Genomic DNA, 14,577 nt, shown 5'->3' with positions numbered 1-14,577 from the left:
GCATATGATATAGTATAACATGTTTCATGTTATACTAAAAAAAAAAAAAAAAAAAAAATATGTATTATTAAAAAAATAAACTTAAAAAGAGACAAGTTGTATTTCATTCCATTTTAATTCTACTTGAAATAAAATACACCCTTGAAATAAAATTGTATTTAAAAGTCATCATTTCAATTATGTTAAGGCAACTTAATTTTAACTGTTTTCAGCTTTTTGCCAAACATGTTGTATTGCAAGTGTAACATGCTGAGATCTTGTAGACTCAGTTATAGATCATCTTGCAGATGAATTATAAAGCTTTTCAACTAGATATGCAGGGTCCATAAAATCCAACATAACCTTTATGACGGTGACACTCAACAATCACATATTTATTGAAATAGATGCACTCACATAACGCAAACCTCAAAAGGACAAAAAAACACCACCAGTGCAAATATCACAATAAAAGGCAAAGACATGAATTTGCCATTTTTTTTCTCACAGTGCATGCAGGGAACCTGTCATTACATGCACATCTGGTTAGGGCCAATTAAAAATATTTAAGTTGTCCCAGTGCAAATGGATTTAGTGTAATTGGTTGCATGCAATTAAATTAATTTGAAACAAAAATGTTCAAGAATTATGTTACATTTGCTCATTTTAAATAACTAATTTCAACAAGAAGCAAAAATCAATTATTTAAGGGTTTTATCTTTTTTCTGCTAGCTGCTTGTGATATCATGCTCGCCTGTTCAGATGTAACACACTTGGATAAATGTAATCTGCCAAACACCTTCCCCAAGCCTCTTATTGGTTAGGATTTTCGGGTTAGTTTCCCAGCTGATGTTAGCGTGCATGTGTGTGGTTTTCTTTTATAGAGAAACAGTTAACGGCCAGTAACTGTCTTGGCGTTTTGGAGATGGCGGAGGCGATGCAGTGCACAGAACTTCACAACATGGCAAAAGCGTTCGCTCTGCAGAACTTCCCTGATGTTGCCAGTCAAGAGGAGATCCTGAACATTTCCAAAGAAGATCTGGTTAGCTATATGTCCAACGACAGCCTGAACACTAAAGCTGAGGAGCTGGTCTATGAGACGGTCATCAAATGGATTAGAAAGGATCGTGGCAACAGAGTTCAGGTAGGAAAGCAGAGCTAGTGCATCTTTGAATCCAAATCCTGGTCATTGATGTTGATATTTCCAACCATCCTCCAACTATCCAGCCCAGTCTCAGAAACCAAATTTGTCCTTTTATCATAAGTTTGTGCATTATTTTGGAGGAAACCATAAAGCCTTGGTTATCTTTGGATATTATAATATTTGAAGGACTTAAATCTGAGTAATTTCTGAATGGTTTTTGACATAACTTTGTAGTTCAAGATACACCATAATGAGTTTTGTTGTAATTTAGGTTCGGTGGGGACTTAGGATGGACCCCACCGAACCTCACCGAAATGACCTGCCGGTTGAACAGTGATGCACATCATTGATCTCTGCCTGCATCACCTTTGTCTAATGATGGACTACACTCTTGAAATGGAATACATAGACTATCATTTAATTGCCAATAAAAGCCTTCATCAGCCAACTAACAACTAACAATGCATCTATGTGAACTTCTGCAGTTAATCCAGGATGAACTTCAAAAACATTAGTCATTAATCTTACAGTTAATTAAAAAATCTTTTTTTTTTTTTTTTTAAACACTGGACCTTAACACTTACTTAGTTACTTAGGAACTGTTAAGGGACCGGAATCGTTAATCATTCAATTCCTTGCGATTCCCATCCCTACAGATGAATTTCAGAGCAAGTCTTCGGCCAGATGTTGTGACCGAGTGTGTCGGCAAAATGGAATAAAAACAAAATGTCCTTCTCTGCCTGTTAAATCAGAATGACAAGATTAAAACACTGCTTTGCTTAGTGAGTAATCAATTTCAGAAAATTTGCTTTCCATCCTGAATGTTCTTTTTTCTTCAGTAGACTCTAGTGATGTTCATATCTGTGGAAGTTTCCAGAATCGGTTGCTGTCAAAGGAGCCCGGTAATACGCAAGGCGAATGATTTGAGATGTCACGCTCATGCTTCGCATGTGAAGAGATTACCACCCTGAGATGTGTTTACGGAGCATGCCGTCGTTTCTTCACGTTAAATCTACTAAAAGCCGCTTGATTACATGCTGTAATCTAGCAGAAAAGAGGGGAGCTGACTTGGCAAATGGCATGCGCTCAGAATAAATCTCGCTTCTGTACACAGGAAGCATATCATTCTGACTACAGCTAGTCGATGGAGCTGTATTTCTACTTAAAAAGTCAATTCCTCACTATAGAAATGCAGGCTAAGATGTATTTGTTCCTTACAGAATGTCAATTAAACCTTTTGACTGGTGACCACAAAGTACCATTGGCTAGAATTCTCTAGCTCTGTCAGAAAAAGTAAACCACCATGGCTTTTGTCCAAAACCTAGTGAGCTGCCTACCTAGGAAGCATTTTAAGGCATCGATTTTAAGGCATGAGGGCTGTTCCAAACTGAATGCAGCATAATTATGCTTCCTTCTTAGATACCTTTTATTAGACTGCATCATTTGTATCCTTTGTTGAGAAGGCAATCCCAGAATGCTTTGTGGCGAGCATTTCAAATCTTTCACTTACAGTATGAGGATTCATTTCAGGTAAGATGGTGCCTTAGAAGATAGCTGTCTATGTAGGCAGTATATTTAGCAAGAAAGGTTACAATGCTTTAGAACAGAGCACATGACAGTTTCCATCAAAAAGCTAACAAGCAGCTTTTTCCCAGTTTGACAGCAATAACTTTTGTTGCTGTCAGCGAAGAGGTATAAACAATATGTAAGCATACTGCTAAACGGTGTATTTGTAAAGTGTAGTGTGTAATTTATTATATTTTTTTTTTCAGAGCCCCTTAGAAGATTTTCTCTGCAATAAGTTTTGCATTTCCTCACAATAGTTTACATTCCTTCACAATAGTTTGCGTTCCCTCACAATACATTTTTCATTCCCTCACACTAGTTTGTGTTCCTTTGCAATAAGCTTTTGTTCCCTCGCAATACGATTTGTTCCCTTCCAGCAGGTTTTCTGGTCCCTCGCTATAAAGTGTGTTCCTTTCTGGAACCATATTTTAACCATGATATTCATAGTACAATCATCATAATTATAAAGGAAAGCCAAAACCATGATAATAAAAATCATAATAATTCTGCAAAAAAATGAAACAAAAAAGCAATGAGTATATTCCCTTAGGGATGCTCAAACAAAAGGAGTAATGTTTTGATATATTCTTAGTACACTTTTTCAGAAAGTCAGCCTACAGATGGCTTTCTTCAAGTTGTCTTGACATATTAAACTGGGATAGGAGAAAGTATTTTAACATCTAAAAAATTACACATCACCTTTATGTTTCTAAACAGTTAACACTTTTTGACATTTTGTGGTATTGCTAATTAAGATGTAGCATGAGTTTCATTATTTATATGTCATAGGATGAAACTGTCCCTGTAGCTGGATTTCATCATGTTAGACTTGAGTGAAATGTGTACAGGAGTGGCTACAGTCTGCAGATATCTACCTACTCAATATATTTGCTTTCAAAAGTCGGCTAGCCAATTGAGCACACTGTTTGGAGTGTGTGAAGCATCACTGTGTAACTAAATAAAATTGCACGAGAAGGAAGCAATAAAGATTGATGCGGTGACCTCGTGTTTATTTGGCTTTGCGTTGTCTCCACTGAGAAGAAGTAGGAGAGGAAATCAATCTGAATTCGGACTGAAATGAGCTCCAGTACTTCATGCGGTTCCCCTGAGGTTTAGCCAATGAAATCAGAAATCCAGCATGGCACTCATGCAGAACTCAAGAAAAAAAAAAGCTCCTTCTTTATTTACACTCTTTGGGGCACTCTCTGTCTTTGTCTTTTTACTCTTCTTTCATTCTGCGTATCGAACAGTTTCTCCGCAGTTTGACGGACCAGTACATAAATCACACATTGCAACATGCTGTTACAGCTTTATTCGTGTGCCTCCTTTGACAGGTCTAAATATGGGGTTTTTGGTGCCGCTGAATACATTTGGACTTTTATATTATGAGTGAATGAAAAGTAAAGAGTTTTAAATCCCGAAAGCTTAATCATTTTGAAATATAGCCTCACAGTGTTGGAAAAGATACAGTATTTGAACACTATCAGAACAATTTTGGTTGTAAGGCTTTTTTCAGAATCAGAATCAGAATCAGAATGAGCTTTATTGCCAAGTATGCTTACACATACAAGGAATTTGTCTTGGTTACAGGAGCTTCCAGTACACAACAATACAAAAACAGCAATAAGACTTTTAAAAAATAATTAAAATTGAATAAAAAAAATAGATAAATATTAAAAAAGAAAAAAGTATATATAGAATACACAATAGACTCTCTCTCTCTCTCTCTCTCTCTCTCTCTCTCTATATATATATATATATAAACATACATACATACATATACACACACACACACACACACACACACATATATATATATATATATATATATATATATATATATACATACACACATACATACATATACATATATATGCACACACATGCACATATACACATACATACACATATATGAATATATATACATACATATACATACATACATGCATACACACACACACACACACACACACACACACATACGTAGTGCAAATCTAAATACAAATCGGTTATGTACAGTGCAAGGGAATGTAATGGCAGAAGAGGTAGGATGTGTTGGATAATATAAAAAGACTAAGCTGTGTATTGCACATTAATTATTGCTCAAAGGGGCAGTTTTAACTGTTCATGAGATGGATAGCCTGGGGGAAAAAAGTGTTCCTGTGCCTGATGGTTCTGGTGCTCAGAGCTCTGAAGTGTTGTCCAGAAGGCAACAGTTCAAAAAGGTAGTGGGCAGGGTGAGTGGGGTCCAGAGTGATTTATCCAGCCTTTTTCCTCAATCTGGAAGTGTATAGTTCTTGAAGGAGGGGGTAGGGGGCAACCAATAATCCTCTCAGCAGTTTGAACTGTCCTTTGTTGTCTTCTGATGTCTGATTTCATAGCTGAACCAAACCAGACAGTTATTGAACTGCAGAAGACAGACTCAATGACTGCTGAGTAAAACTGTATCAGCAGCACCTGTGGCAGGTTGAACTTCCTCAACTGGCGAAGGAAGTACAACCTCTGCTGGGACTTTTTCACAATGGAGTCAATGTGGGTCTCCCACTTCAGGTCCTGTGAGATGGTAGTGCCCAGGAACCTGAATGACTCCACTGCTGCCACAGTGCTGTTTAGAATGGTGAGGGGGGTCAGTGTTGGGGGGTTCCTCCTAAAGTCCACAATCATTTCCACCATTTTGAGCATGTTCAGCTCAAGGTTGTTTTGACTGCACCAGACAACCAGCTGTTTAAACTCCCTTCTGTATGCAGACTCATTGTTATCTCGGATGAGGCTGATGACAGTGGTGTCATCTGCAAACTTCAGGAGCTTGACAGAGGCGATGCAGTCGTTGGTGTAGAGGGAGAAGAGTAGTGGGGAGAGCACACATCCCTGGGGGGCACCAGTGCTGATTGTACAGGTGCTGGAAGTGAATTTCCCCTGTCTCACAAGCTGCTGCCTGTCTGTCAGAAAGCTGGTAATACACTGACAGATAGACATGGGAACAGAGAGTTGGTGTAATTTAGTCTGGAGAATAGCTGGGATAATGGTGCTGAAAGCCGAACTGAAGTCCACAAAAAGGATCCTTGCCTATGTCCCTGGTCTGTCCAGGTGTTGCAGGATATGATGCAATCCCATGTTGACTGCATCATCCACAGACCTGTTTGCTCGATAAGCAAATTGAAGGAGATCTAGAAAGGGTCCAGTGATGTCCTTCAGGTTGGCCAACACCAGTCTCTCAAATTACTTCATGTCCACAGACTTCAGGGCGACAGGTCTGTAGTCATTAAGTCCTGTGATTTTTGGTTTCTTTGGGATGGGGATGATAGTGGTACGTTTGAAGCAGCATGGGATTTCACACTGCTCCAGTGATCTATTGAAAATCTGTGTGAAGATGGGGGCCAGCTGGTTAGCACAGGATCTAAGCAGGTGAAACGCCATCTGGGCCCTGTGATTTCCTTATCCTTTGTTTTAGAAAGACGTGGCTCACATCATCTTCACAGATCTTAAGTGCAGGTTGAGTATCAGGAGGGGGGAGGAGGGGGGTTGCAGGAGGTGTTGATGTTTGTGTGAAGTGAAGGTCAGAGTGGTTGTGGGGTGTGAGATTGGGCCTTTCAAATTTACAGTAGAACACATTCAGGTCATCAGCCAGTTGTTGGTCCACCACAGGGTTGGGGTAGGAGTCCTGTAATTCGTAAGTTCTTTCATGCTACTCCACACTGATGCAGGGTCTTTAGCTGAAAACTTGTTTTTCAGCTTCTCAGCTTGCCTTGTGTTTCCCAAAGCTACAGTAATTGCTGTTTTATGAATGCCTTTGTTCTTTTGTTATGCCATAATTAACTTCAGTTAGTGGGTTCAGATTCTGCTTTAATATGAAATACACACTCTGTAATTAAGTCAACCAAAAAAGAATAATCTTTTCATGGGGGTTCTTCCAAGAATATTCTACTTACTTGTATAGCAATGCAAGTGTTTGGCATGTACTGGTCACTGAAGTTGCTAGTTTACAATCCAGTGAGGGGTCTGTTTCTCAGACTAGACTCTGATGTACTTGTCCACTTGTGTAGTGCATCAGGGCTGTTCTCACCCCTCTCTGTCCTAGTTAGTAACTGATTTCTTCTTTCGAGACAGTTGTGCATGGAATAGCCCTTCATCTCTCAAAAAATGATGAATTTCAGGAGAAATGTGTTTGTTTGTTTTTAAATCTTAAAAATCTAAATTTGACTTGCAAGTATAAATTGACTTATACGATCCAATACATCAGCAACTGGAAAAAAGACACAGCATTGCCATGTCTGCTATTCATTATGTAGCACAACTGTTTTCATCTGTTCAAACAAAAATAAATATTGAGTACCAAATTAGCACATTAGAATGGTTTCTTAAGGATTATGTGACATGTTATTTTTCTGTTTACTGGTGTTTATCAGGCTGTTTTTGTTGTTTATATCTGGCTGTTTTTGGTGTTTATTTCTGGCTGTGTTTTGTGTTTATATCTGGCTGTTTTTGGCATTTATATCAGGCTGTTTTTGTTGTTTATATCTGGCTGGGTTTGTTGTTTATATCAAGCTGTTTTTAGTGTTTATTTCTGGCTCATTTTAGTGTTTGTGTCTAGCTGTGTTTTGTGTTTATATCTGACTGTTTTTGGTGTTTATATCTTGCTGTTTTTGTGTTTATGACAGGTTGTTTTTTGTGTTTATATCTGGCTTTTTTGGTGTTTATATCTGGCTGGTTTTGTTGTTTATATCAGGCTGTGGTTAGTGTTCATACCTGGTTGTTTTTGGTTGATATATCAGGCTGTTTTTGGTGTTTATAACTGGCTGTTTTCGTTTTTATATCAGGCTGCTTTTGGTGTTTATATCTGGATCTATTCATGTTTATATCAGGCTGTTATTTATGTTAGATTGTTTTTCTCTTTTGCTCCCACTGACTGATATGGCAAGCTCCAGCGCAGTCCTATTGGGTTAGTCATCCAGCAATCACTGTTCTGAGTGTTCTGAGTGAGTCTCTGGTCTCAGGTGTCTTCAGTTTTGTCTCAGTAGATTGGCTCACAGCAGGACGTCAGTCTCTTTCTTTCATCTAACAGTGTTCAGTGCACAGAGAGATCCATGAACTGGGTTGATTCCCCTCTGATCTTTACTATCAGGTTTACTGGGGTCGAATGGATGGTAAGGTTTGAATTTGATGGCTCCTCTTGAAAGAATCACACAGTTGTGTTTTCTTGTATTAAATCTGCTTTTGTGTATGTCCATATGCAAGAACATCTTATTTAAAACGTTTTAAAACACAATGTTTGTTTGGTGTTGCAGTTTTTCTAAAGACATGCTATAATGTCACATATTGTCAAATGCTTTGTTGTAGGTTTTCTTTACAGTGTTTTCTTAATGTTTTGCAGTACCTTAGAATTTCAGAAACAGGTAGCAAGATATTGGTTTGATTTGACCATTTGTGGGATGGTGTCACTTCTAGATATGTTTGTGTAATGTTGGTTCTATAGTAAAGTCAAGTCAAGTCAAGTCTAGTTGTTTATGTCTGTTTTGTTTCACATTTTATTTACGGTTTTTGGATTCCACGTTTGTAATAAACTGCACTTTGGTTCTTCACATCATCTCGTTTTTGTCTGCCTGTCATTGCCTTGCCAACCATTGTTACAGAATACCTGACCCAACCATGAACCCAGCAGTTCAACTCCTATGCCTACGTCAGGGGAATCGTCCCCAGGAGGAATATGTAGAGAACTTCTGCGCTCTGGCCTGCAGGGTCGACTTTAATGAGATTGCCCTCAAGGACTGTTTCCGTTTTGGGCTGAATGAGCTGGTCTCCTCCCTGATGCCTGATGGTTGGAGTACCTACAGCCTAACTCAGTATATCGATCTTGCCCTACTGATAAGTGGTTCACCGTTCACTGTGGGAGAGGCGGATAACGAGCCAGAGTCCCACGTTACAGCCACCAAGCCAGAGTCCCACGTCACGGCCGCCGAACCAGCATCCCACGTCACGTTCGACGAGCCAGCGTCCCACGTCACGGTCGACGAGCCAGCGTCCCACGTCATGGTCGACGAGCCAGCGTCCCACGTCACGGTCAACGATCCAGCGCCCCACGTCACGGTCGACGATCCAGCACCTCACGTCACGGTCGACGAGCCAGCATCCCACGTCACTGTCGATGAGCCAGCGACCCATGTCATGGTCGCAGAGCTTGCTCCACCTTCTACCCCAGATCCTGAGTCAGCTCCATGCCATGTCACAGTCACGCCAGAGTCAGCTCCATGCCATGTCACAGTCACGCCAGAGTCAGCTCCATGCCCTGTCACAGCCACGCCAGAGTCAGCTCCATGCCATGTCACAGCCACGCAAGAGTCAGCTCCATGCCATGTCACAGCCATGCCTCAGCCTGCTCCATGCCATGTCACAGCCATGCCTCAGCCTGCTCCATGCCATGTCACAGCAACACCTCGGCCTGCTCCATGCCATGTCACAGCAACACCTCGGCCTGCTTCATGCCATGTCACAGCAACGCCTTGGCCTCCTCTATGCCATGTCACAGCAATGCCTCGGCCTGCTCCATGCCATGTTACAGCAATGCCTGAGCCTGCACAATAACGCCTCAGTCTGCTTCACGCCATGTCACAGTCAAACCTCAGTCTGCTCCATGCCATGTGACATCCATGCTTCAGTCAGCTCCATGCCATGTCTCAGCCAAGCCCCAGACTGCTCCATGCCATGTCACAAGCAAGCCTTTGCTCCATGGTCCAGGCACGCCTCTGTTCGAAAGTCCAGGCATGCCTCCATTCCAAGGTCCAGGCACACCTCTGTTCCAAGGTCCGGGCCCACCTCTGCTCCACTGTCCAGGCCTGCCTCTGCTCCACGGTCCAGACCCACCTCTGCTCCATGGTCCAGGCCCACCTCTGCTCCACGGTCCAGGCCCGCCTCCGCTCTAGAAGCCAGCGCTCAAGCCTGCCACGGCCAGTGAGTCAGCATCCATGCCTACCATGGCCAAGTCAGGATCCTGCCGTACCATGTCACCACATCATGCCATGTAGCCACATCAAGTCACCCCACCCCCACCAGCTCCCTCACAGTGAACTTGGTGTTTATGTTTTGGGGCATTGGGAGCTGCCCCTAGTGGGGGGGATATGTCACATCTAGATGTGTTTGTGTAATGTTGGTTCTATGGTCAAGTCAAATCTAGTTGTTTCGTCTGTTTTGTTTCACACTGATTTATGGTTTTTGGATTCCACGTTTGTAATAAACTGCACTTGGGTTCTTCACATCATCTCGTCTTCGTCTGCCTGTCATTGCCTTGCCAGCCATCGTTTCAGATTGACGTTATATTCACTATACTCAAAGTGATCTGGATAAGCAGGGAGAGTTCAGGGTGTTACATTATTCATCAAACAAATGACCAATAAGTTAGTGAGGTTGGCTGGAGAGTTTATCTTACAGTATGTTCTGTTAGTCTATCAAGATAACTTTTTTCTTAACTTAATAAGTTTCAAATGTGCACTCAGTAAGTTTTTGATTATTAGTAACTGTTAGACTGTCAGACTCTAGGAAATTTTCTCTCAATTAATTCCCTTTACAGAAATCAAAATTAGCACTTCTGTAATACAATTCAAACATTTACCTCAATAAATTTTAAGACAATTTCTGTTGGGCTTTAAATAACTTGCTGTGGCTGATTGTTATGAATAATCGATAAATACATGTTTTTTAGGTCTTTGATAGTGTTGTAAAACTAAACATACATATAGATAATACTTTCATGTTTTATTTTAATTCAGTTTATTTTTGTGGTCTGTTCTGGCAGCTCTGAGAATGTACTGAGATGTTTTTCTCTCTCATTTTACATTTTTTCTTTTTTTTTGGCATTTGCTTAGTTTGTTTTAGCAGCAGAACGCCTACACCCATGCAAAATGCCTCCTACAGAAAATGACAACTTCCTAACCCAACCAAAACAGCGCTTGAGGTGACAGTGTGTAATGCATTGTCGGTTTGAAGTGGCTAAAGGATTATCTGTCTTTGTACAGCTAATGTGCTGTGGAAGTTCTTATAGAACTTCCTGTCATAATCAAATTTTGGGGGGGGGTGAAGATATAAAAACATGATTTTTTATTTTTTCCCCCACCAGCTTCAGACACCTTTAGCAGTTTTGATTTAATGAACCCTTTTGGGATGGACATGCATGATATGAATAACTCAAGATTCTGTTCGTTGTCATTTCGGACAAAAATATGGAATGTTAATACAGGACAGTTTGCAATACCCTGATACCAGAAATTTAACAGGATGGGAAAAAAAGAGCTAAAGTTTGGCTTACTCTTTCAGTTAGCATACATGAGTGTTTACCATTAAAAGTGATGTCACTTCCTGGACGAAGATGTCATTTACTAGCTTTTGTTTGCAGTGTTGGGGAGGCTACTTTGAAATTGTCATCTTAAAGTAGTTAAACTAAAGTCAAGCTATTGTTTTAAAAAATTGTTTGCTACGTTACAAGTTACTAACAAAATATAGCTAACTACATTGAAGCTATTTAAAGAAACTTTTTTTTTTTTTTTAAATATGTAGCAATCAAATATTATTTATTTCTGCAATCAGAAGTTCTGCTAGAACTTTATACTTAATATAAACTAATAAAACAGCCAATTTTATGTAAATTAATTGAAATATAGTGATAAATGTGATCAATTAGCTAAACATTCCATTTGAAAAAAGAAGGAAAAGTGATTTTAAGGCTGTGCAGGGCTAAAGTGAATTAGTGAATCATTTAGGTGAACTAGTTCATTTACATGAACCACCTGAAAGAACCGATTCATGCAACATCTACTCAAACCAAAGTAAGGGAATTCTTTAAAATCACCCCTATGTTCACTTAATTGTGATATTGTGATAAAAGAAAACACCTTTAATACATTGAGTTTAACATTTTGTTCAACATATTAAAGGAATATTCCGGGTTCAATACAAGTTAAGCTCAATCAACAGCATTTGTGGCATAATGTTGATTACCACCAAAATTAATTCTCATCCCTCCTTTTCTTAAAAAAAGCAAAAATCTGGGTTACAGTGAGGCACTTACTATGGAAGTGAATGGTGCCAATTTTAAAAAACTATTTTTAAAGATTAAAAATTTAAAAGAAGATTGAATGCAAGTGCTTTTATAAAATTATGAGCTTCACATTTCTGCCTTTAGCCTGCCGGTGGGCCTGCGAGGAAAAAAAATAATAGTCAAAATGTTAATAAATTCAGTCTTGACCAACACAAAATAGGTATCGTTTGAAAGCTTACAAGCTCTACTTTCCAATACGTGTAGGCATTATGACCAAAACTGAACAAATGCTTTGAAATTTGCAGACAAATCAGAAGTATTCCTTTTTGATCATTTATAAAATATCAAATATTATTTACATATTATTGCAATCAGTAAAAACATCAAACTCATCAAATAGCCATGATGTGTCATATGTTGTTGGAGGCACAAGGCAATCAGATGCAAAATCATTAGATTATCCACACGAAGCACAATGTTACATATGGCCACCAGGAGATGGCGCCAAGTACACGACACAGATTCAATGTTGACTCAAATGGCACAGAATGAAACTCAATCTGTGAAATCTCATTACTAAAATCATGTCTCCATGCTATGCAAACCTTTAGTCATTGTTGTGTTTGCATGTGGAATTAGTTCTTATGTACAATTATTATGTTTTATTTGTTTGGAGAGACATTTGGACACTATGATAAATTATTTTTGTATTGCTATAACTTTTTTCTCAGATACAGATGACATGACTGGAAACAAAACAAAATCAGTTTTTTGGAGCCACCTTATATATATATATATATATATATATATATATATATATATAGAGAGATATATATATATAATGTCAAATAAGGATTTTTTTTGGCTCTTTTTTTTTCAGCAGTTTCTTAGGCTGAGCGTTTCAGAATGTATAATAATCTATAACATTAAAAAAACAGAAAAATGATATTTACAGTGATACCAAACACTTGACCCTCCTGGTTTTTTTTTTTTTTTTTTTTTTTTAATAAGTAATAAGCCTTTAATTTTGGGTATGCCACTGAAACAGGAAATCTTTAAAAGACACCTTCAGAGCTTAAAGGGTTAACCCCTCAAAAACTTGTCCATATTCACTTCCATTGTTTTGCTTTTTTAAAGAAAAGGAGGGACGAGTCGAAATCAATTTTGTGGTTATCAACATTATGCGACAAGTTCTGTTGATTGAGCATAACTTGTATTGAACCCGGAATATTCATTTAAGATATACAGTATAATGGAAAATGTACTGTATAGTAAGAATGACCCAACACTTCTAGATCATGGTTTTATTACACCTCTCTCAACTGTTTCTGCCAGCTTTCTCTTTAAAAGCAATTGCTCTCGTATGACCTCAGTGCTGACTCTGGTATACAGTGAAATGCATTTTCTGAGTATTGTGATGGAGCCGTTTTCCCAGGTCATTTTTCAAAGTGAAGCACAGACTTATGTTTTATCTCAACACACAGGCATCATTAGAGACATGCCGCTGTCCGGCTCCGTGCCGGGATACATATCTCTCCATATATTCCACAGAGAGAAAAGTGCTTTCTGGACATTTTTAATCTGTCTCTTTTCAGCGCCGCAATGCTCGCCATCCATCAAAGCGCTCTCGCTGTGGCTGCGCATCAGTCTGCTGTCCTGTCGCAAGAATAAGCTCGCTGTCTACACCTCCTGTTATCTAATGTATTTTTAATGTATGGCTGTCTTTGTGTGAGTGTGTGTTGATGTGTGGATGTAGCTGTCTGGTCTCTCTTGCTCTCTCTGTGTCTTTCTTACTATCTCTCAAATGCTTTTTTTAAATTATTTCTCGGGCTGATTTTATTTATTTTTTGTTTTTTTTGTTTTTTCAGTTAAGACATTGATACATTTGACTTTTATCAATATATTTTATATGTGTCAGGTAAAGATATATTCTTTAACTAAAGATTGTTTCTTCAACTTTGGGCCCTTTAAACACTGTGGATTTCTAGAACATAAAGTCTCGTTAAAACATTTTGCACACTCTCACACATTTTTTTTAGTTTGTCTACTAACAACGTCCAACAGTGTATGTTCATGCATTACATGAGTCATTTTTGTCATGAAAATTCCCATCACAGTGTAAATTCAGCACATCTCAAATTCTGTATTACATTTAACTGGAAATTACGCTGATGTAAATGACATTTTTGACGTTTTTAAAATAAAATAATTAAATGCACTCGTTTAAATAATATTTTCACACTTTTTGCATAATTTGGCCAAATTACAGCTTGATTGGAAATGTGATATTTAAGTGATATTTAACTTGATTTTTCTATATTTTGTCTCATATTTCATCTCAAGCATGCTCTTCATTGACACTTTTGTCCAAGTACACTAACTTAAAAAAATTAAAAAAATAAATCTTTATTGGGGCAAAATTGTTCGGTGTGGTGGAATTGATGCCACAACTGTGGGACAGTCGTAATTTTTGAAAAATGTATAGAAATACATTTCACACAGTAAATATTCAAATGGTTAAAATAGGGCTTGGGTAGCTCAGCGAGTACTGACGCTGACTACCTGGAGTCGCGAGTTTGAATCCAGGGCATGCTGAGTGACTCCAGCCAGGTCTCCTAAGCAACCAAATTGGCCCCGTTGCTAGGGAGGGTAGATTCACATGGGTTAACCTCCTTGTGGTCGCTATAATGTGGTTCTTGCTCTCGGTGAGGCGCGTGGTGAGTCGTGTGTGGATGCCGCGGAGAATAGCATGAAGCCTCCACACGTGCTACTTCTCCGCGGTAACGTGCCCAACAAGCCACGTGATAAGATGCGCGGATTGACGGTCTGATTGACTGAGATTCGTCCTCCGCCACCCGGATTG

The 14,577-nt window shown here is 39.0% G+C and overlaps 1 protein-coding gene across 1 annotated transcript in view; it reads left to right on the top strand.

The window, feature by feature from the left end:
* The window catches only part of LOC127455258 (kelch-like protein 29), a 179,294-nt gene that overhangs the window by 93,781 nt on the left and 70,936 nt on the right, over positions 1-14,577 (top strand). Inside the window, exon 7 of the mRNA XM_051722991.1 lies at positions 864-1,123. Within this exon, the coding sequence (XP_051578951.1) occupies positions 864-1,123 (260 nt within the window). The remainder of the gene's footprint in view (positions 1-863; positions 1,124-14,577) is intronic.

The sequence above is a fragment of the Myxocyprinus asiaticus genome, chromosome 17, assembly GCF_019703515.2.
Source record: "Myxocyprinus asiaticus isolate MX2 ecotype Aquarium Trade chromosome 17, UBuf_Myxa_2, whole genome shotgun sequence".
Taxonomy (NCBI): Eukaryota; Metazoa; Chordata; class Actinopteri; order Cypriniformes; family Catostomidae; genus Myxocyprinus; species Myxocyprinus asiaticus.
The sequence above is the reverse complement of the archived record's forward strand: the minus strand, read 5'-3'. Positions and strand labels throughout refer to the sequence as shown.